Here is a 22671-nt window from a genome sequence, read left to right on the forward strand (position 1 = left end):
TGGGGGACCTGTAGGCCTTCCTGGAGACCTTCAGCATTCCCAGGGCATCTTCTGAAGGCGCCCTCTGAGGGGCTCCCTTTGCAGATAAAGAAAGCAGGTGCGCACTGTGAGGCAAGTATTTCAAGCTAGACTCCTAACCCAGCCCCAGCCTCGCTCCTGCTGTGCCCCATAGGCCCGAGCTGCTGAAAAGCATTCCAGGAAAGATCACAGTTCTATCTGCAGGAGGTTTTTTAGAGGATAGACTGCTGTCTTCTTCGGGAAGTCCTTTGATGCAGGCTAAATTCTCTTCACTTTTTTTTGTTTTCTTTTTATTTTCTTTTGTTTCGTTTTTTCTTTTTCCCCTTGCAAGTATACCCTGCCTCTTTGTCTGAAAGGTTTGGGCTTTCTGAAAAGCTTTTGCTAAGTTTTTTCTTCTGGGCCCCCACCTCAACTGGGCTGGGGAGATGTAATTACCATCCGGGACACTGGATTAGCTCGGAGCAGAGAGGAGGGAACAGACCTCATTCAGGAGGGGCTGAGGAAGGAGGGGCCTTGATCCTGCCGGCAGCCTGGTTCTAATCTTAGTAACAACAGATCCGGATTTCCTGGAGGGATCAGATGTCTGTGTCTCCCCGCTGGGCTGACACCAAACATGTGGAAGAAATTCAGATCGGCAAGCTAACCCAGGTTGTACCTCTGGGTCATCTGGCCCAGCCCATTCAGAAAGTGGGAACACTTTCTGAGATCTTAGCAAACTCCTTGAAAACTCCATAAACCTGGAGACAAAGTCAGTGTAGAGAACAGGACCAGCAGTCTTTCACAATTCAGGTTCTTGGCTTCCCCGTGTCATCACCCTCCAAAATTATGGCTTTAGCCCGGGGATAAACTATAGTATTTCCTGGGTGAATTACTGGCCATCCAGAAATATTTATAAATAATTTCCTCTACAAATTCTGTACTTTTTAATAGGGTAAAATTTGTGTACTGTGACATGCATAGACCTCATGTGCATAATTTGATGGGTTTTGAAAACTCTACCCACCGCCATCAAAATGAAGAACATGCCTATCGCCCCCCAAAAATGTCACAATGTTCTTTCTACCTTCTAGTCAGTCTTCCAGTTGGGCCTGAGGCAAGCCCAGGTCAAGTGTCTAGCAATACAGATTCATTTTGCTGGTTCTTCAAATATAGGGAGTCATGGCACGGGCAGGAGGTGGACAAGATGCTGCTCCTTACCTTCCTGTAGGCTCCATTCCTGGTGGTCCAATCCTGTTTCTCTCTCCAATTCCCTCTTGCTAGCCTGCATAGAAAAACCCCATAATATTGAGTCATTATTGTAGTCAGGGTTTCTAAGGAAAAGATGTAATAGAGGACACATAATTCATATGATTACTTTATAATAGTCACCCAAAGAGTCAAATGCAAAAGAATGTGGGAAGTCTGCTCACACACTAGGGACCCAAAGAATCCAGATAAGGGCCTGGATCCTACCGCAGTGTCCTCTAGGAGTCCAGCTGGAGGCCAGGAGCCTGTGACAATGTCACCCTGTAACAGTGAAAGTCTGTATCAAGGATCTGTACTGGGAAGGCCTAAAGGCCAGTGGTGAACGCTGGAAAGTGTATGCCAGGGGATGAAAGGTCTCTGCCAGCAGGCTGAGAAATCTGCATTGGAGCCAGGAAGGAATGCTCAAAGGAAGGACCAGAGATCCCCTGAAAAGAACCACAGCCATTCTCAGTGACAATGAAGACCTGAGCTCTTCCAGGGATGAGAATAGGTGAGCTCACAGCAGGAAAATCAGTGTGACAGGCTTCTCCAGGAGAATCAACAGCACATCTTCTTCCCCTCTAGTTCTCTTTTTATGCTGTTGGCAACAATCCTTAGGTGGGCCATCCACACCCAGCACCATGCTGTTCCAGCTTAACTGGGTATTACAAGTTGACCATTAGTAGATCCACCACAGTCCCCTAGACCCACGATGTGGACTTGAACCCTCAGGTTTCCTCTTCTGTTGTCAAATCAGAAGTCACTAATTTAGCTTCCTGCCTTAGTGAGGCCTGGGTTCCTGAGCGCTATTTATTCTGTCCTTCCAGACCCCGTGCAAACCTCTCGGTTACCTCAGGATGGCTTTCTCCTATAATTATCCCAGATGAGTTTGGCTAGACACATGGCCTTTTCTTTTTTGTCTTCTCCCCAGCTGAGCTGTTGAACTGTTGGTCAGTCCTGTACAAACTAACGAATCTATTTGTGTATATTTCATTCTGTGATCTTGCCAGGCAGGGATTTTCTACATCTATGCTAACGTGAAAAACTTGACACTGACTACAGGTTCGTGTCAGAACTTATACATACAACTTATACAGGGGGTGGGAGAGATAGCTCAATAGAATAAGTGCTTGTGTGGCAAGTGCACGGTCCTGAGTTTAATCCCTAGTTCTGGAAAAGAAGAAGAAGAAGAAGAGGAAGAAGAGGAAGAAGAGGAAGAAGAGGAGGAGGAGGAGGAAGAAGAAGAAGAAGAAGAAGAAGAAGAAGAAGAAGAAGAAGAAGAAGAAGAAGAAGAAGAAGAAGAAGAAGAAGAAGAAGAAGAAGAAGAAGACTTAAATGGGAATTTAATGCTACCAATGACTAGTTCTGTTTGGAGTCTTGCCCTTGTGTGTCCGTGGCAACTCGGTGGTCCCAGGGGAAGCTGTGTTCCAAAGAGATCTCTGGGTTGCCAACTGCCTGGGGTCCCCCGTGTACAGGCTTCCCTGAGGGACCAGGGCATCTTGCCTCTGTCTCTCTGCATGCCCGTATTCTATGTTCTTGCAGAACTCTCAAAGGTGCTCAAGAGAGTCTATATTCCCAGCATCCAGTGAGGCCTGGCTCATAAAGATGACAAAATAAAAGAATCCCTGGAGTATATTAAGTGAATCTGGGGATAAATGAGAGGTTGAGTCCTTCCTTCCCTTACCAATCCACTACAGATTCTCTAAGGACCCAAGGTTAAGAGCTTCCCTATCCTTAGAAAATCTTGGGTCCAGGGTAACAGAAACCAGAGGAAAATACATCACCTACTGAAATTTTCCAGTGTCACTTAACTGTGGATGCCTTAGATGCCACCCTTCAACATTCTCATCTCATCTGCGTATCCCCATTCTGGACAATCTGAGTTTGCTCCCCAGGTCCCCTTTCAACATCCTGTCATTTTTCTCTGCCCAAGGCTTCCTCTGGGTACCCAGCTCACTGCATTGCATAAAGTGAAGAAGAACTCATCTTAAGGGCTTTGTTTTCTGTGTGCTCCCTTCTGAGGCCACAATCCCACCAGGAAAGAAGCCTGTTTCCTCAGCCCTCTGCCTCCGGTTCTTTACGCCTTCCACTCTGCCCCTGAATCTGTGTCTCTGGGTCTGTTCTGCCTTCAGTAAGTAGTGATGTCTGCCTTCCTCCTCTGTCCAGGCCCCATTCCAGGCTGGCCCTGCCTCACAGAGCTCTGAAGTCGTCCCATTAAGCATGTGATTCTTATCTACAGATTTTCAGCCCTGTGAGCTTCTTCTGCACTCAAAAGTCAAGAATACACTGTGTAGAAAATAACTGCTAGGGAGCCTTGGGCCCCATGTGGCAGGAACCCAAAGCTCTGGTCCCCACAGCTTCTGAAACCTTGCCCAAGGGATTTCAACCTGTTCTGGGGCTCAGCACTACAGCAGACACAAAACAGAACTGGTCTGAAGGAGCTGCGGGCAGAAAGTCACAGAATCAGAGCTAAGGGATGTGAAAGACTTCCTGACCCAACTCAGGAGCCTTTAAAAGGACCTGAGGAATGGGGCTCATCAGATCACACAGCAAGCAAGCAGCAAGCATGTCTGGGGCCAGGAGGACTGGCCACTGGGAAGCCATTGCTGGGGTGCTGCCCTGGGATGAGGTGCGTGGAGTTACCAGGAGCTCACAGAGACAAAAGCAACTCCAGGGTGTATGGATGGCACCAGGGTAGTGAGATGCAGAGGGAAGAGGTTCTGGGCAGAGCTCCCACAGGGAGCTGCATCCCCTGGGTCTGGAGACACCTGGACGCTGCCAGGTGGGAACTGTGCAAGTGACCAAATCCTCAGCATGCACAGGGCAGTGTGTGTGTGTGTGTGTGTGTGTGTGTGTGTGTCCCCGAGTCTGTGCATGTTCCCCGTCTTCATAGGTTGGAGCACCCACCAGTATGTGCAGAGGAAACAGAGTGGCGAAAGACTGCACCCCATGAAACAACACCCGAGCATTTGGATCATTTCCCTTTGGGAGAAAAAAAAGTATAAAAACGACAAAGCCACAAAGAAGAGGTTTGAGAAGGAAGAAACAAAATCTCACCCAGCCTTATTGCTCAACACAACAGCTGTCACCTTCCCGTCTGCTCTCTGTGCAAATGCAAGCACTGTTTGCACACCATGATCACATGTGTAAATCACCCTGAGATCTGTTTACTCAGCACAGCGCTAGCAGCTGGAGGCCGAGGCCCCATCGTGGCCCTCCTGGTTGGGCATCTGTGCCTCCTCCCAGCTTTTATAAAAGTTGGAATATTTTCTTCTTATGAATTATTCACTTTGCATAAATTCTCAGGCATGTAAGTCAAAGGTCAAGCATTATTTTTGACTCTTGATGTATATTGTTTTAAGAAAAGTCAAATCCCAAAATGTCCCAGCTAATGACATTCCCACCTGGAATGGGAAGGGTGGCCGCTTCCATGATGAAAAGCCACCGTGATGGCCCGGGCACAGCTGAACCTCCAGGCACAGCTGCTGCTCTGACTCTCAGGCAGGTCTCGCCACACCCCACATGCAGACAACGAGAAGGCCGTCTAACTCCAAGAGAAAGCACACAGTAGCCAACATAAAATGAGGCATGAAAGCAACTTTCTCAAATAAGGAGAAAAATCAAAACCAATCATAAATCTTTTATTTTTTTTTTTAAATGTGTTATGCTGAAAGACACATTAGCTTTATTTTTTATTTTTTTTTATTTTAACATTTATTGTGTGTGTGTGTGTGTGTGTGTGTGTGTGTGTGGCCAGCTCAGCCCACCAGGGGGCGGGGCTGGCTGGCATGTGGTGCTGGAGGATTGAACCGCGGTCCCTGTGCTTTGCCAAGCTTTTTCCAAGTAGGTGCTTTAGACCACTGAGCCATCTCTCCAGCCCCATAAATCTTTTAAAAAGCCATAAAAACCACGAATTTGCAAAATGGGAGGAAAATTCACAGCTTTTGCTCATCAGCTGATGCGCTCTCATAACCTTTGGGGCCTACATTGTTGGTTGCCTACCTGCTGAACTCCGCTCAGGGACAATTCTCTGTGTGCTCCTCTGTAGCAGGAATAGGAAGCTAACTCAGTCTTCCCTGTGGCACTGTGGGCCCACATTTATTACTTTGAATGGCTTATAAAAATTGCCTTCATCTTCACAACTTATCATTACTAATGTCACATAACACTGGAATTGTAAAATTGGGGAAAATGTGGCTCAATTCATTTTGCAGATGAGAGCAATTCATCTTCCTAAGCTGGTGCCCCCTCTATCACAAGTGTAAACTATAGTGTTTCCCTCACTCAGAAAAACACTTTGGCATTTACTTCATGTTTGCTGCACATAGTAAAAAAAAATCTAGGCCACCTGTATGTCAGGTCCCACACCTGCCCCCCTGCCGGCTACCGTGAGACACAGTCAAGTTGGGAGCAACTTCTCATCTGGGCATTCAGGACAAAGTCCAACTGCCAAGTTAGTCTGTAAGGGTGGGTATGCTCCCAAAAGCCACTCATGCAAAGCGTGGAGAGCAGTCATGCAGCCACGTGGGGAAATGACCATCAGAAACTTGGATGGAGCCCACCTAATCCAAACTAGATGGGTCTCTAAGTCCTCCAAGTCTCAGACACTTGTGGCCAGGCTGTAGTAGCAGAAGATGAGCCACCCGAGCCAATACGCTTCGGTTTCTTAGTTGCCCAGGTGACAGTTTCTGTCCCAGTTCCAGATGCTCCTGTCTCACAGAAATGGCTGGGCACTGTGATGCACATTGCATAAACCAATCTCCAACTGACAAGCCATTCTGTCTCTGTACTTCCTGCTTGCTTATCTCATACAAGCCCTAGAACACCAGAAATCGGGGCCTGATAATCTGGAAATGATCCCAGTCTTTGATCTGATGGCCTCAGACTAGGCTAGATCAGGCTTCCTTCTTCAGCTGGGTCACCAAGAGCCCATAGTACCATCACTGGGACAACTAGCACTCTTGCCTCTCCCGCCTTCTGTCAGGCACAAACCGCCGCCTGGGAGTCCCCATACCACTTCTGCGAAGAGACCTCCTCACCCCAAGCCCCCCACATTGCTGTCAGATGTGATGGGAAGCGCAAGCAGGCATCCAGGTAGACACGTCAGCCTGATAGACTGTTAATCACCTTGGGCAAGATCTCCCTGCCATCAGTAATGTAGCCATCACCTTGCAGTCTGTGGTTTCCAACTCATACACTCTTTTGGACTGTTCTAAAGTTAAAAGATGTCTTCCTCTGCTTGTGAGTTGCTCCCACTAGCCTCTTCAGCTGGGAAAGGCCTGAGACAAAAAGCCATCTCATTTGAATTCAATTTCCATATGGGGTTAGGAATTCTCTCACTATTTTCAGGAAGGACTTAACTGTCATAGTTCCTCTAGAGTGGAAAAAATTAAATTTAAAAACTGAAAAATCTCTGAAGATTGTCAAACTTCTAAAATGTACCTCTCCTGCCTTTAAAGCTAGTTTAGTTTCTCCAAGTTGCCCATGCTGCCACAGTTGCCCTTCACATATGTCGCCTCAGTCCTCTGCCACTCACAGCCTGCTGGTACACCTGCCTGAACCTAAGCATGCCTTCTTCTACCTTTAAATGGCTCTTGCCAGCCAACCCCTCTTCACAGCTGACCTAGACCCAACCTCCCAGAAGTACAAATCTTTGCTCATCCTCTTTGGAGAAATCCTCACAGCCGACATCACTACTTTCCCAGAATGACACCCAAGCTGCCTGCTGGAAAGACACAAAAGCTGTGCTACAATATCTGTTATAAGAAAGAGACTCCACAAATTTCTCGAAGATTCTGGCTTCTATAGAATCTGGATCCTTAAGTTCATAAGAACAATGATACTTACTCATACTGTCAGCCCCTGGGAGTGCCCAGGGCCTACCTGTGCAAACACTTGGATCCAGTCACTAAGGGCTGCCTGCCCCCTTCACCTCCACTCTCTAGTAGCCATTGTCCTTCTGCTCAAGAAAGCTGAGAAGCCCACCTTAAACTGAAACCTAACTGTCCAAGTGCCACGTGCCGGGCTGGACTTCTCTCAACGCCACAACTGCCTGGCACTGACTGATAAGCTGCTCTAACGTCCTGACAGGCATTGAGTACACCCTATTTAAGGATGAAAGTAGCTCTGTGAGAGTGGGACAGGCTAGATATGCTGTGGTACCTTGGACAAAGCTATTTTGGCCCAGTCTACACTCAAAACAATCCAGTCAAAGGCCTAAGACCCTCTGGGGAATCAAGTTGACTGAAACAGCTACCCAAGCTAGAAAAAAGTTTATCCAGTACTCCTCGAAGATTCATCTTAATCAGAGCCAGACCTGCCCCCATCATATGTTCTGTAAGCTCAAGTCACAGTGCTGGCACCTTTACCCCTCAAGCCAGCTCAGGCTTCAGTGTCTGGGTCACTAGCCCTGACTTCCCTGTCCCTATCCACGCAAAAACGAAGTTTATAGTGTCCTGCTATGAAAATCATCATCCCTAGATACAGGCTACCCTTGGCATGCAGCATGCAGACCACAAGACGTATATAACCTTACAGAGACAGCTTGTAACTAGCTCCACAAAAGCTTAGCCACAAGATCAGCTATACCTATGGGCACTCCTGCACATGCATATAACCCAGGCACATATTAACTGCCTCTACGAGATTCAGAAATCCAGCCTTAGATCCACTGAAAAGTTACCTGGATGACACAGCTCACTGTGAAGAGACGATGCACTCAAAACCCTGCTCTGGTCACTCTGGATGCTGACCTGTCCACATATGGCTAAAGCCTGAGGACACAGTTCGCAGGATCACATACATATTCCCTGGATTTTTTTATCTTTTCAGGCTGGTTATCTCAGTCCTAACTCACACACACACACACACACACACACACACACACACACACTAGCTGTATTTTTTGCCTTAAATTCTATAGGTGGTTACCCCAAGAAAATAGAACAATCAATCAAACACTTGACCAAGATTTGATGAGCATCCAAGACCCACTGGGCACTCTCCTAGATCAGAGTAACCCTCTTACCCCCTGACCAGACATTACAGAACGGACAGGCCTAAATTATGTCTCTTTCTAAAGACAACTTAGGAAAAAGCTCTGCAACAAGACAATCTTCAGGCACTTGGCTAGGGCCCATCGTAGGATCACTGATAATGCTGACGTCACTGCTTCAAGGGGGAATTCATCTCAGAAAACCACACGTAATACACCCAGCAACGATTTTTCTGGGGAAACTAAAAGAGGGGTAAATGTAGCAGGAGATGCCCCTCCCCAGCCGGTACACTTCAGTTTCTTAGTTGTCCAGATCACAGTTCCTGTTCCAGTTAAGGTTGCTTCTGTCTGTTAGAAACGGCTGATCACAGTGATGCATAGCTGGTCACTGTGATGCATGTTACAAGAACCAATCCCCAATTGACCAGCCAGTCTGCTTCTGTACTTCCTGCTTGCTTATCCCATGTAAGCCCTAGACCACCCGATATCAGAGCCTGACATTCTGGGAATGGTCCCGATCAGTGCCTGCCAACATAAATAAATCAGCCTCCAGATCCTGGGAGTCATTCTGGTGTTTCTGCTTGCTCTTGCAACGCCAACGCCAACCAACACAAGGAGAAATGAACAGAGGGGAAGGAAGGCAGAGTGGAAAGAAAGACAGTGGTCTTTATCACATGTGCTTGCAAACACCTTATTTGTTCATGTTGCATAAAAGCACAGACCCCACAGACACATCGCTGGGGCCCCGACAGGGAGCGTGCGAGGCCTGTGCCTCACAGTCCTTGTGTGCGCACCTTCTGGAGTCAGCGCCCCCATCGGCTGACTTAGTGTGGGAATTTTTAATCACCTTAATTGTGATGGGGTGTTGTGTGGGTCTTATTTCTCATTATTGCAACTGAGAAATTACACTGAGAAGAACCAGGCTTTTTACCATTAATTAAGTTTCTTGCTACCATTTACACACAATGATCACTTTCATCGTATGGAACTTCCACCTGTACACGATACATCCTTGTTCTTACTGTGTCCCCATTTCCCCTTCTCTTTTGCCCCTCTTTTCTTATTTGCACAAAAGTGTTGTTTCCATTTTGTCTTTCTTTTGTTATCTTTTTTCTTTTCCCCTTCTTCCTTTCCCACTTCCCCTTCCCTTGTGCCCTTCCCGTTTGGAAGTTTTCTTCCTATTTTGCAATATGCATTCTATGTTTGGTCCTTATTTACACTTTCAGTTTCTTACACCAGAGAAGCAGTGTGACATTTACACATGTGTGCTGATTTGTTTCATTTAAAAGCACAGTCTCAGGGTGCACCTATTTACTTAGAAATGTCTCAAGTTTATCCTTCTTTATGGCATAGTACTCCACTGTATTTAAAAAACCACATATTCTTTATTCATTCATTAGTCAATGGGTATTTGGGGTGTTTCAAAGATTTAGCCATTATAACTATTCTGCTAAGAACATAGGTGTACTATATGACATTGTGGTACGATGCTTTCAATTTTTTCAGGAGGATACGAAGAAAAGGAATAGCTAGATCAAATGGAGCCTCTACCTTTTGTTTTCTGAGCAGTCTTCACACTGATTTCCACTAGTTGCAGCAGTCTATACTTCCAGCAACAGTAGAGAAGGGTTCCTTTTCCCCCATAGCCCCAAGTTTGTTATTTGTTATTCGTTGATTTCTTGATAGTAGCTGTTGTTTCTGGAGTAAAATGGAATCTCAGCACTGTCTTAATTTGCATCTCTTGAATGATCAGGGATGTTGAGAAATTTTTGATATATTTATTTGCATTTATGAGGAACAGTTTTAAGCTCCAAAATCATCATCCCCTTTCTGGAGAGAACTGAAAGGAAGCTAAAGCCCGTCTTCCCCTCTCATTTACACCTTAACAGACCACTGTGGGGAAGGAAGAAGGGCAAGAATTAGAGATGCCATTGAAATCTGAGTCAGAGAACAATCTGGGAGTCTCTGACATTTCTCAACCCCAGTACAAAGTGATAGGTTAGAAGACCATCATTGTCCAAGAAAATCATTAAAGCTGGTGGGATAGCTTGAAAGAAAGGAAAACTAAATGACAGCCAGTTGCTTACGCAGGGCAATCATGACAAGTTTCCACCCCTACCAGGGAAGGGAAGAAAATGGAGCAGGCATGGCAGCAGAGAGGGTAGTGGGTGGCGGTGGGAAGGGTGAGTGATGTTTGAATTTTCCATGAAAGGGTGAATACAGTAAAGGTAGCTAGGACTTAGCCTTCTTCCCAGCACACAACCCAAACACGATGGCCAGCCAACAAGAGGACTGGCTCTGGAATAGAGCCTAGGAGGGAGGGTATGGTGGACAGAGGAGATGTCAGGTGAAACCAGAGGCCAGCACACAACTCATCATCACAGCCCAGCGCAGCATAGAACACGCCCCTTCCTGAAGCCCTGGAGAAGCCACACCTGAGCACCTGCCACCTACACTTGTCATGACAGAGAAGTCACACCAACCCTTGTCACGGTAGAGGACAGAGTGCTAGAGACAAGCCAGATCCTCTTCTTCCCAAGGATAACCTTAACCCCCAACCCTGACCCTAAGGAGGAGGGAGGAAGCGTTGGATTCACTGTGCTAATGAAGTTTTAAACCAAGGCTTTAGATCTGCCTGACATGCCACCAAGGGAAAGGAACAGATTTGTCATAGAACAATTGAAGGCAAAAAATAGTTTTATTCTTTAAAAAAAAAAAAGTCTTCACAACAAGTTCAGGCTGTTCAATGAATTATTCATCATCTTGAAGAATTAGGAAAAATGAAGCTGTGCCGTGTGACAGGCACCAACGATTTAGCCCGATGTCTGCCACATCCCAAATGGGCGGGCAGGAAGCTGCCTCCGTTATCCTAACGAGTTCCCCAGTCAGTGGGAAAGATCTTTCTCTCCAACTTCTCAAAACTTGAGTTTGTACTGGTGCCTGTTTGCAGTATACATTCACAGTCATCCTGGGCAGTTGGGGCCTGTCCACACCACATCTTAACCCCGTGTATGGCTCTTTCCCCTCCCCCAATCTGTTTCATTCATCAGAATGATAGTCATGGAAGACAGAACCTAAGGAATACATCACAGCTGTGTGTGTAAGAACATTCTATGGATGTTCTTATCCTTTATGTTGCGCAAGCTTTCTGAGCATAAAGGCAAATTCTTCTGCCTTGGGAGAGATTCTTGATTCCTGTGGTCCCACCAAGGGACATGAACCAGGCACTGGTATACAGAGGACCCCACCATGCTGGTGGTGCAGACCACCCACCTCCCAGGACCACACCTGCTCCACTCTGAGAGAAGGCATGGCTTCTCCTGCACCTGGGGGTTAGCACAATGCAGACCTCAGCCTCCAACCAGGGCCTCTGACAGCTGCTGCACGGTGTGAGGGCAGATATCGCCACACTGTGTCTCTCCTTCAGTGGGCTCTGGAAAATAGTGACACCCTCTGTCCTGTGTGCACCCAACACCTGCCCATCCCTTCGCATGGAGGAGAAGCCCAGGAAGTGGCAAGTAAGTGAATGTAAAGCCATGGGCTGCACAACCCCAACTGTGCTCCCAGATGAACTTTTTTTTTTTTTTTCAAAATTTTATTGATAAACAGATAGCAATCCAGATGAACTTCTAGAGCTTCAAAATAAAAACCATGCAGTAGAAAAAATACAAAGAGCAAAGCATAGTAGCCCTTACAATGTAGCCATCCAGGAACGCCATGATATTCTTGTCAAAACTACTCATCAATACACCACTGGGGAGACTGGGCTGGGTGGCACACGCCTGTAATCCCAGCTCTTGGGAGGCTGTAAACAGGTGGATCACTAGGAGTCCAATCTAGTAGTGAGACCCTGAACACCCTGTAGACCCTTCCCTAAAACACACACACATAATAAAAATACACCATTGGGTAGGTATTTGTCATAAAGGAAGAGAAATTTGTTTTAAAGCTGGCTGTGTTGGTATGGTGGGCTAGATCTGTAATCCCAGCATCTGAGGGGCAGAGGCAGGAAGATCTCAAGTTTCAGGCTAGCCTGGGCTTTGCAGTAAGACCCTGTCTCCAAAAAGACCAAAACCAAAACAAAGATGGTCCCACCTGGACCACTTATATTTGTTTGTTTGGAAGAGAAAATGTCTCTTTGTCCATTTATGAAACTCACTGATGGGTCTTTGGTTGTGAAAAGTAGAACCACAAAGAGAACTGCTAATAGATGTACCAAGCTCGTGGTGCCGCAGATGCTGAGGAATGAACTGCGAACCAAAGGAGGAAGTTAGGAGAGTCTTTAGTGGAAGTAAGCAGAAGGAGAATAGCTCCTGAGTTTCCAAGAGGGGTCCTGAATAAGGTCCTGATCTAGTGCTACTAGCTAAACAGAGCACAGAAAGTGCCCCTCTGTTTAGGGGACACCCATCACAGGTGGTTCTGTGGATTGAAAATGACCAAGCTGGACACAAGCTTTCAACCAGTTCTCCAACAAGTAGGGTTTACAGAAAGATGGAATCTCAGAAAGAACTGCTTAATTTGCACTATATTGTCCTTGAAATTCAGGAGCTTAGTTGTGTCTGCAGTAGGAGGTGGACTGCATCCCTTGCTGCCTGAGGAAGTTCATCCTTTGCCCAAAGTTCTAACTAACTGCCCATTCTTAATTTTTATCAGCATGGCTACCTAATAAAATCACCCTACTCTATCTCAGCCCCTTCCATGAGCTCTAAACCTTTACCTGCCGAATGTGTGGGATTGTTCGTGGAAGTCGGGGATTGTCTGTTTGTGTCCCCAGCCTCTCAGAGGCAAGGAAAACAGAGCCACCTCCCACTAGGAGCAATCCCAGCTACACTAGAATCTAGAAAGTCATGTCATGTCAGTATGGTCCAGGGTCAAGCCTGAGGCCAGAAGAATACTTATGTCCACCCAACATCCAGGTCCTGAGACACTGGTCTATGGACTCCCTCACGGATGGAAGGGCCATGCCCCCACTTAGACACTTGAGGATGCCACCTACAGGGCTGGAGGACCTGGAACACTGAGGTGACACCCAGAGAATAGGATGAAGCAGGAAGCCTTTCTCCGAGTCTGTGTAAATATCTAAAAAAGCCAGTATCACCCTCACTGGCCACACAGTGTGCGCACATGTTTCCATGCTGGCTGCCCTTGCGGTGCCCAGTGCAAGTCTTCTTTGCACTTGAAAATGACATTTAGCATCCTTCTCCCTGGGGGAACCATCTGCTCCACTCCTCGAAAATCCACCAAGAAGAAGCCAAATGGAGTTGGTGATATTTTTGTTTGTGACAGTTTGACCACAGGCCAGGAGAGTGAGAGAACAAGGCACGCCCAGCTTTGGCTGTGCTCTACTCTGGACACTTTCGAGGCCCCTCCCTGCTCATATCTATCAGGGTAAGAGTTAATCCCAGCTACATGTGGTGGTCCAGGCCGGAAACCCCAGCATGCCAGGCAGGGGAGACAAGAGGATTGCACATCTGAGTCCAGCTAGGGCGACTTAGCTACACTCTGTCTTGGAATAAAAAAATGTAAAAGGGAGCTAGGGATATGTTACTCAATGCAAAGGCCCAATGAATCGCTAGCAGTGCCAAGAAAAAATCAGTTGGTCCCCAAACAAAAAGCCCAGAAGCAGAGTTGGGGATGGAGAGGGTGTGGGGTCACCACAGTTGAGTGGCTATCTGAGCAGTCACTTCAAGGTCCTGGCCTGGGTGCTCTGCAGGCCACTTCTGTCTGTGCACCTCCCTGGGCTACCAAGGGGCTGCAAAACCCACCGAAATCCAAGAGCTCGGTGACCATTCAGCAGGTCCAGACCCAGCTAGTGCCTGGGGGCTCCATAAGGCCGGCGCTGACCAGCAGTCTTGTGTCCCCCTTGTCACCTCATGGGGTTCCCTCTGGCAGCCATCCAGTCCACTTCCCTCCCCCTCCACCTCATGGCAATCAGAGGGGTTCTTTTGCTCTATTCAGATAAAAATCAAGAATCATGAAATCAAGAATCCCTAAGTGCAGCTCTGCTGCTGGCCATCCTGGTGTTACCAGACGACCCAGGACAATGCTGGATGCCCACAATTGGCACAGCAGCTGCTTGTCACTGCCCCTGCTGGCTTCTGCTGTCCAACTTGTTCCTTATACCAGACACTGTAGGTCCACTTTGCTGGGTGCTGGACTATGCTGCTGATCTTCATTAGCTGCTGGTCTCTGAAGGTCTTGAGGGCTAACAGTCCCTAGTGTTTATTGTTCTTTCTTTTGTGATTATCAAGAATAGTGATGGTCGTACACTATTGTTCAACAGGGCCACGTGTAGCACAGAGGGATCGCTGCTTGAAGGAAGCCCTCCTAGACAACTCCCCCTCCCCAGCGTGTGGGCAGCTGCAGGCCTGGTTGTTCCAAACATGAGGGGGGGTGCTACACCCCAGCTCTCAGGGCCCCAGTTCAGTGAGCGGACCTGACATGCTTGATTCACAGCTGTCTCAAGTCAGGAAAATGGCTGGGCTGACATCAGGGAAGGCTAGCCACAGCCACAGCCAGTTGGGGTTGGAGGAGGCAGGGGCTGCTACCCTCTGGCCATGTTCCTCCTCCTTGATCTGACACCCACCCCATGATTCTCCTTCCTGCAGTGGCCACATCAAGGAAATGACCAGAACGGGGGCAGTCACGGAGCCCGTGCCAACAGCCATGCTGCACTCACCTCTCAGCCATCTCAAGCAGAGTGGCTGCTGCACAGCAGGGGGGACACCAGGGCAACTTGTCCCAAGCTCCTTGCAGCAGGGATAGGAAGGACAGGAAAGTCAGTTGTTTGAGCTCAGCCTCGCCCTCACCACCCTGGAGACACTGAAGCCACCAGCCTCTTCCCTCTCATCACTGTGAAGGCCAGCAGAGTGCCTGGGGCCCAGTGGACAATGGTCTCCTCTCTCCCCGGAAGTAAGTCATCAGCCCGTGCACAGTCTGCCAGCTTTGGTGACAGCTTACTTCCTCCTAGCACATTTGGTTTCCTAAGTGACGGTGGTCTGCTTTATTTTATGTATGTCTACCAGAGAAGTAACACATGGCCAGGCATGGTGGCACACAGCTGTCATCCTGAGTCCCCTGCTCTCCCTCCTGTGGCAGGGGTGGGAAGAAGTGACCAGGCCACTGAGGCAGCACCTGCAGGAACATGGGGCTGGCCCTGGAAGCCAGCGCGTGCTGCTCCCTGAGTACCTGGATGAGGGTGCTGCCCACCGCGGTCTGGAGCTGTGCACAAATTGCAGAGAGCAATTGGAGGAAGACATCTTCTTGTGAGAATAGGCTCCCTGTCTTCTGGCTCAGTGCAGCCTGGGCCAGGAGAAAGCACCCGGTGGAGGAGCGCGCTGGGGATTTTAGCAGTCAACTTGGGGCTATGCTGTGCAAAATTCCCCATTTTGGCAGGCGCCCCCAAACTCACCTCCCCCAGCCCACTGGTTATAACAGTGCCCTGTGACTGTCCTCACCAATGAAGGGGAAATGACACCCGGGTGTGGACAGGGACAAATCAGCACACCGCCCCTGATGTTTGCTGCATTTTCCTGGTGACTCAGCTTAGTGGAGAAGGCACAGAACAACCAGGAGCGGGAACGCCAGGCCGCCCACACAGAGCCCCATTGGAGGCATCTGCAGGTGACCTGTTCTCACAAGGATGCAGAGGTGGCCCCAGGAGACATGTGCACCCCTTGTGGACCCCTCCTCAGTCCATGTGCATTACTTCCTCAGGCAAGACAGAAACTAGAACCCAGGAGGAGCTTCTCATTCACATTGCATAGACTTCGTCTGCTGCATCGTTTTGTTTGCTTGCGTGTTTTGAGACAAAATTTCACTATGTAGCCCAGGCTGGCCTTGAACTCGAAGAGACCCTCCTGCCTCAGCTGTCCCCCACCCCGACCCCCAGTGCTGGGATCGCAGGCGCGCATCACCACACCCAGGTGCCTCATGATTTCTTCATCTTGATCTGAAGAGAAGGAATTCCTTTTGAGGAATTCCTAGAAACCACAGTCCTCGGCGGCAAGCGCCTCCTCCAGAATGATTTTATAGAAATGCTCTGCTGTTGGAAGAGCCTGGAACAAATTCTGACCCTGCTGCTCACTAGCTCTGTGGCCTTGAGCTGGCAATGTACCCTCTCTGGGCCTCAGCTGCCTCCCCTGGAAAGGGCGGATTCATCTCCGAATGAGTAGAGACCTTTAGGATGCCACGGGGGGACCAGCAGAAGCACCAACAGAGGCATCAGCGGGGCCAGGCCAGGGTCAGCCTCCAGAGCACTCTGCCCTGGGCCCCACGTGCGGCCAACATCTGGCTCAGCGCTGAGGTCTTGGTGTCCCTACCACAGGCCCCGGTGGTCCCATGGCCCCCGTCACCACACTTCCTCATGGGCAGCTCCGGTCTATGCTCAAGGCCTGGAAACACACCACAACCTTGCCAGATTGTGTGCTTCTCTGCCTCTGTGTGCACTGTGCATGGCCAGCTTGGATCACGAGTCCACCCCAGGCCAGCCCCACAGCCAGGAGAACAAGGTCCACCCTTCCCTACTCGGGCTGGGAGTTTTCCGAATTCCCTCTCCCGGAACAATGGCTATCAGTCAGCTATGCATCTTATCTAATCCACTGCCCTAAACTACACAGTTTAAAATAGCCAGCGCTAGTCAGCTCCCATTCCCAGGTCCGGAGCTGGGTGTGGCCACGCTGGAGGCTCTGACTCAGGGTTTCGCAGGAGGTTGTGCCGGGGTGAAAGTCATCTCAGGACTCGGCGGGGGCGGGAGGCTCTGTCCCCAGCATATCTCTGAGCGGAGGGCCCCTGTCCTGTCTGCTGCTGGTGGATGAGGCAGTTCCTAAGCTCACAGCCTTGGCCCCAAGGTGGCTGCTTACAAGGGACAGCTAGCTGTTGCTAGAGGGGATAAGGAGAGCAGGGCCCTGAGCAGATAGGAGACATGGTATTTTACAGTCTGAACACAGAAGTGACATGCATCAGCCAAAGTGGTGGAGGACACTATAAACCCAGCACCTTGGGAGGCTCTGGTAGGCAGATCCCAAGTTAGAGCCCAGCCAGACTCTGTCTGAAAAAAATAAAAACGTCTGGGGTTGCAGGTCAGCATGAAGACACTGGCTTCAATCCCCAGGCTCAAGAAGAGAAAAAACAGTGATGTGCCACCACCTCTGCCATACATCATCTGTCACACTGCCTGTCACCTGGTACCTGTGGGAGGGGACATGTAGGAGGAGAGCAGCCAGGGCCCACCCTGGAGACTAGACGTTCACCACCACTCCCCCAAAGGCCACAAGGGGCCAAAACCGGCTCAACCACAACTAGACTTCTGTTTCTCTGATCTGCCCCCTCAGGTCCAAGAAGAAGGGGCTGCTGATGGCCTGACACTTGGCTGGGGATCCAGAGGACTGGAGGGGCTCCTGTGGGACATTGGGACTTGCTCCTTTGGCCTCATCACTTTCCCACACAGACTGAGCTCCACCCTCACTCAGGTCATGGGGAGACATGAGCTCAAGTGAGTTTCGGCCTCGCTGTCCAGTATCCCAGCTCCTCACCTCCATAGGAGAGGAGGGCACTCATGGGAGTTCAGTCAGTGGTCCTTTTGCTTTCTCTTACACTTCAGTAAAACCAGGCCACAGCCAGGATGTCACCTGTGGAACAAACGAATAGGATGAAACTCAGAGCAGAAAGATTCAGGCAAAGTCCTACAGCTCCTACTCAGACTTCTGACAAACTTCAGGCTGAGGGTCTCATTCCTGCAGACCCGGCTTCTGCCTCTGTGCCAAAGCTGCACACACTCCAGTCACCTGGGCCTGCTGTTTCTCATATTGCGGTTGAAAGGCCTGGGGTCCCCGGCCCTGTACCTGTGATGCAAACCGTTCAGAGACAAGCGTCCAAGCTGCAGCCCCAAGCCACCTAGTCATCACAAAGCACCAACACTGCAATTAAACCTGAATTCTGAGGTTTTAGCTTAGAAAAACACTGCTCATACATGAACATCTTTTGTCTTACAAGAAGAACACAATAACAGAGCTTTTAATGAGGCAAACCACTTTTTATTGAAAAGTAAAAGTTCACTATTTGTGTACATTTGCTCAATGAACGTGCTCTTTGCTGTTGTATGCATGCTGGCCATCTGTCCAACCTCGGCTGCAGTGACTTAGCTCACATGCCAACAGAGGGCTGTGTATGCCACAGGTCCCCTAGGTTGGCCACCACTGTCCTCTGTCATAAGAAAGCAGTCAGTCCTGCCCCTCTACTTCCTCACCTCTGTCCCAGTTATGGAGCCTACAAACATTTTAATGAGCAACTACTTTGTGTCAGGGACTCTTTGAGCAGTGAACAAGACAGATAAAGGAGCACAGTGAATACTCAGAAACCTGGTCTCCTCTCCCTGGGGAGCCCAGATTTCTCCTGCGGGCCTCGGCGGAGCCATCTGGCTCATCCTCCCACCCCCATCACCCTGCCAGTGTTCTGAAGTTTGTCCTCTACATCATCACACCAGGGTGTTTCTCAACACAGAGTCATCCCTTCCTGAGGAACTGAGCTATTGTAACTATGTCTGGATGTCCCTCAAAGCCTCACGCAGTTGTAGGTAGGGCTTGTTCGGAGGTGGCTGAGTCTAAAGTGTGTGATGCTGGGATTAAGGGTGTGTGATTACTGAACGAGTCCACTGGTTGGTTTGACACTGCCCTCGTCCTGGTAGCCTGGATACAATATAAAAAGGACAGAAAGATGCTTGCCACCTTCTGCCCACCACGAACTGTTTCCCCTCTGCCATGCCACCCTGCCTTGGAGCCAGTAGACTGCGGACTGAGACCTCTATAAACTGTGAGCTAAATAAACCTTTTCCCCTTTAACTTTGGGTGTTGGGTAATTTGCCTCAGCAAGGACAAAAATCACTAAGACAAGAGTGATGCAGTTTTTGTCTTTGGTGGGACTGGGTATTTCCTAATCTTTGCAACTTAAAGGAAATGCACCAAAAGGCTATGAAAACAGGGCCTCGCTTCACACAAACATATTCTCTCATATGTCTGCACAGGCCTTTGGCCACTCTTACAAACCCTGATGTCCTAAGTTTCCCTGTCTCCTGTCCCCTCTTTGCACCTTTTCACATTGGCCTGGGCACAGCCAGGATGAACTGTGCCTTGGGCACTTTTCTTCCTGGAAAGACACTATCAGAGTGTGTGCGATCTGATGGGAGGCCGACTGGCCCCAGGCTGATGGTCATTGATGGTTGCTGGTGTTTCCCCAGAAGATAGACCAGCTCCCCGCATCCTGCAGGGGCAAACTGGGAAGAGCCAGCATGTGCCTGACTCTTCCAGCACAGCAGAAGCCGGCGGACAGCTCTGCAAGCCCAGCTCCCTTCTCAGAAGCCCTGCTTCATACCTCTGTATCCAGGACAACAGTTTCAACTGCAATTTGGAAAATCAGAAACCAGAGGGAACCCCCGGGACTGTCTGGCTTTGGCCCTTGCTAAATAGCTCTGATTTCTTTTCCCTTTGCTTAAGTATATAATAATATTGCCAATAACTACAACCCAGGTGGTCCTCTGCCAAGAAAACTGGATTAGACAGTGTTTTAATAAAGGGGAAAAATTATATTTAGGAAAAGAAAATTTTACACTTCACATAACATGAAAATCCACTGAGTGGGGGAATCTGGGCCTAAACCATAAGGCCATGATGGCAAGGCCATCGAAGATCCCAGGCAGAAGCAGCTCACTGTGGGAGAAAAGAACCCACAGCAAGCCCACATGGCTAAAGGAAATGCAAATGGCAAGGTGAAGAGATGTCCAGCTGCAGGGTCACAGGTGGAAAGGCGGCGCCAGGGGGTGAAAGAAAGGCTTTGACGTCCTCCTCTAGGAAATGGGACTTGGGAGGCTTTGGATAGAGAAGAGAGACAGCCACACACAATGAGCTAGTCTCCAAAGTAAGCAATTCACTTTGACTCTAACCCATGGCAGTCAAGATCTAGATCTACACTTGTATTTCTTTCTTCCCAAATCCACTTGAAAAGGCCACAACCTTGCTAGGGAGCAGCACAGGAGCAGCAGCCAGGCTGCAGGGTGAGCTCTGCGGGACGTGTCTGTGCGTGGTCCCCCAGGAGTTTCCTCCTGCCAGCCTCGCCATTCCTCCTACCCACCCTCTCCCACCACTGGGTCAGTCCTGACCTCTCCACTACCACACTCACTCCCTGTGGAAGGGTCAGGCCCAGGGCCCTGTGCACAGGCAAAGCCCCCGTCCTCCTACAGGCAGCCTCAGTCACATTTTCAGGCTTCTGTAGTCCCTGCCTCTGTTTACTCAACTTTCTGACCTTCACACAGCTGCCAGAATGCTACATTTCAAACCAACATCAGACTATGCCACCATCTTGACAGACAGCAATGACTCCTATGCAACCAAAGGTAAAAGACCAAAGTCCTTCCATTGGCCTAGGAGTCCCTCTGATCCACCCTGCTACAGCTGCTCCCTACTCTGCTCAAAGCACAGAGGCATTTCCCACTGTTCCGGAATATTCCAAGTGCTCTCCTGACTCAGGACCTTTGCCTGTGCTGCCTGGAGTCCTCTTCTCCTAGACACTTAGGCTTTTCAGCCCTTCATTTTCTTCTGGCTGAAAGTCAAATATCACATGTTGGGGCTGGCAAGATAGCTCAGTGGTCTAAAGTGCCCGCTTAGGCAAGCCTAGGCAAGCACAGGGACTATGGTTCAATCCCTGGCACCACATGCCACACCAGCCCCAGCCCCAGCCCCAGGATGGGCTGAGCTGGTCACACACACACACACACACACACACACACACACACACACACACACCATGTCAGAAAGGCTTTCCAAAGTCTCTATTTAAAATGCTGACCCCTGCCTCCCAGTTCTCTAACTCCTTCACCTGATTTGATATTTTCCCACTTAACACAGCCCCACATATCACTGCTATGTTTCTGTCCGCTTCCCCTCTAGAATGTAAGCTCTGTCTTACCATAGCTTGTGTACCATGGCTCGTGTACATAGTAGTGATATAGGGACGTGAAATTCCCAACCTGGCCTGAATGAGTTCATGTTCTCTAAAACCGAAGAATGAATTTTAGGAACAAACGGAGGCTGAAGGTAAAACATTATTGGAAGGGAAAGCTTCTGTCGGAGAGGGACAGAAGGGGGTCCCGAGCGGGTTGCCCAGGAAGCTGTCTCCTTCAGGTTATTTTTATAGGCCCAAACCATGCAGGGCTAAGGTAGAGACAAGGGGGTCCCGCTTAGGCAGATACAGGGTGGGACAAAACTATGGTCAACCAATGGGATTACAAGCACCATTGCTCAGATAAAATTTATTAGGCCCAGGACCAAATGGGGTAGCGAGTCACGTAGCAAGCGGGCGACCTTATCTGGTGGCCTTCAGTCAATGGTTCTTCCCGACTAATGAGCAATCCTGGATGCCAACTTTAGGGAGGTCAACATTTGTTTGATCTTTAGGTCTGGCTCACACAGGAGCATCTCCCCAGTAAGGCATCTGGTCTTTGTCGTCCCCTTCGAGGGCCTGTCCCTGTCTAACTACCTACAATATTTCTATCTAACTCAGGCTGCCTGCAACAGTAGGAACTCAATGAACACTAATAAGTGAACAGAGGAGTCAATTAATCTATATGCCAGGGCCAGGGAGATAGCTCAGTAGAATAAGTGCTTGCCTGGCAAACGCAGAGTCCTGAGTTCAATCCCTGGTACCGCAAAAATAAAAAAATAATAATCTATATGCCAATAACTTCAAAGTTTTCTTTTCCTCTTTTCCCAGGGCCCTGTTGTATAGTTCAGACTAGCCTTGAGCTCACTATATAGCACAGGCTGGCCTTGAACTCTCAGCAATCCTCCTGCCTCAGCCTCCCAATCCTCAGCTGGGATTAGAGGCATGCGCCACCACACTCTGCTTAATTTTTTGTTGTTGCTTTTGCAAGACCAGGTGCAGTAGGACCAGATCAGGCTGCCGTGCCCGGCTATCGAACGAGGAGAAGGCACTCCTGTATTGCACACGAAGGCAGCAGACCCTCGAAAGATTCTGGGGCCTGGCTAGTAGGGTCAGAGGAGAGACAGCCCAAGGCATAGCTTTCCCTGAGGCTCTCAGGCTCTGAACAATTGCAGGAAGCACCTGATTCTCCAGGCAGCAAAGCAGCAAGGCAGCTTGATGCTGCTGTGTGCCTACCGGCTCCCTCCTCCACGCCTGGGGCACTGAGCCGTCACACTGCCAGAGGCCAGTACCTTGGGAAGGAGACAATGACACAGCCCCTGGCAGACTGGGCCCTGGCAGGTGCCTGTCAGCTACCAAGGCCCCATCCTTCAGGGCAGCTGCATGGGCCCCTGGGGTGGATGGGAGGGCTGCCAAACGGTCCAGTCTTCCCCTCAGCCTGTCCTGTTTCCTTCCTGTCTCTGCCCCCAGTGTCAAGCCGGAGCAGCCCCACCTCCCCCTAATCC

At 49.3% G+C, this 22671-nt stretch overlaps 1 protein-coding gene across 3 annotated transcripts in view; it reads right to left on the reverse strand.

The window, feature by feature from the left end:
* The window catches only part of Cfap161 (cilia and flagella associated protein 161), a 57231-nt gene extending 39387 nt beyond the window's left edge, over window positions 1–17844 (reverse strand). Inside the window, exons 1-2 of one of the 3 annotated variants that reach the window (XM_023712841.1) lie at window positions 17770–17844; window positions 1216–1279 (exon numbers count right to left, since the gene is read on the reverse strand). In XM_023712841.1, coding sequence (XP_023568609.1) covers window positions 1216–1232 — 17 coding nt within the window. In that variant the 5' untranslated portion in view covers window positions 1233–1279; window positions 17770–17844. The remainder of the gene's footprint in view (window positions 1–1215; window positions 1280–17769) is intronic. The other 2 variants (XM_023712845.1, XM_023712832.1) reach the window with 2 other exon arrangements.
* Between the last annotated feature and the right edge of the window lie 4827 nt (window positions 17845–22671).

Source organism: Octodon degus, unplaced genomic scaffold, assembly GCF_000260255.1.
Source record: "Octodon degus isolate 3935 unplaced genomic scaffold, OctDeg1.0 scaffold00002, whole genome shotgun sequence".
Lineage (NCBI taxonomy): Eukaryota > Metazoa > Chordata > Mammalia > Rodentia > Octodontidae > Octodon > Octodon degus.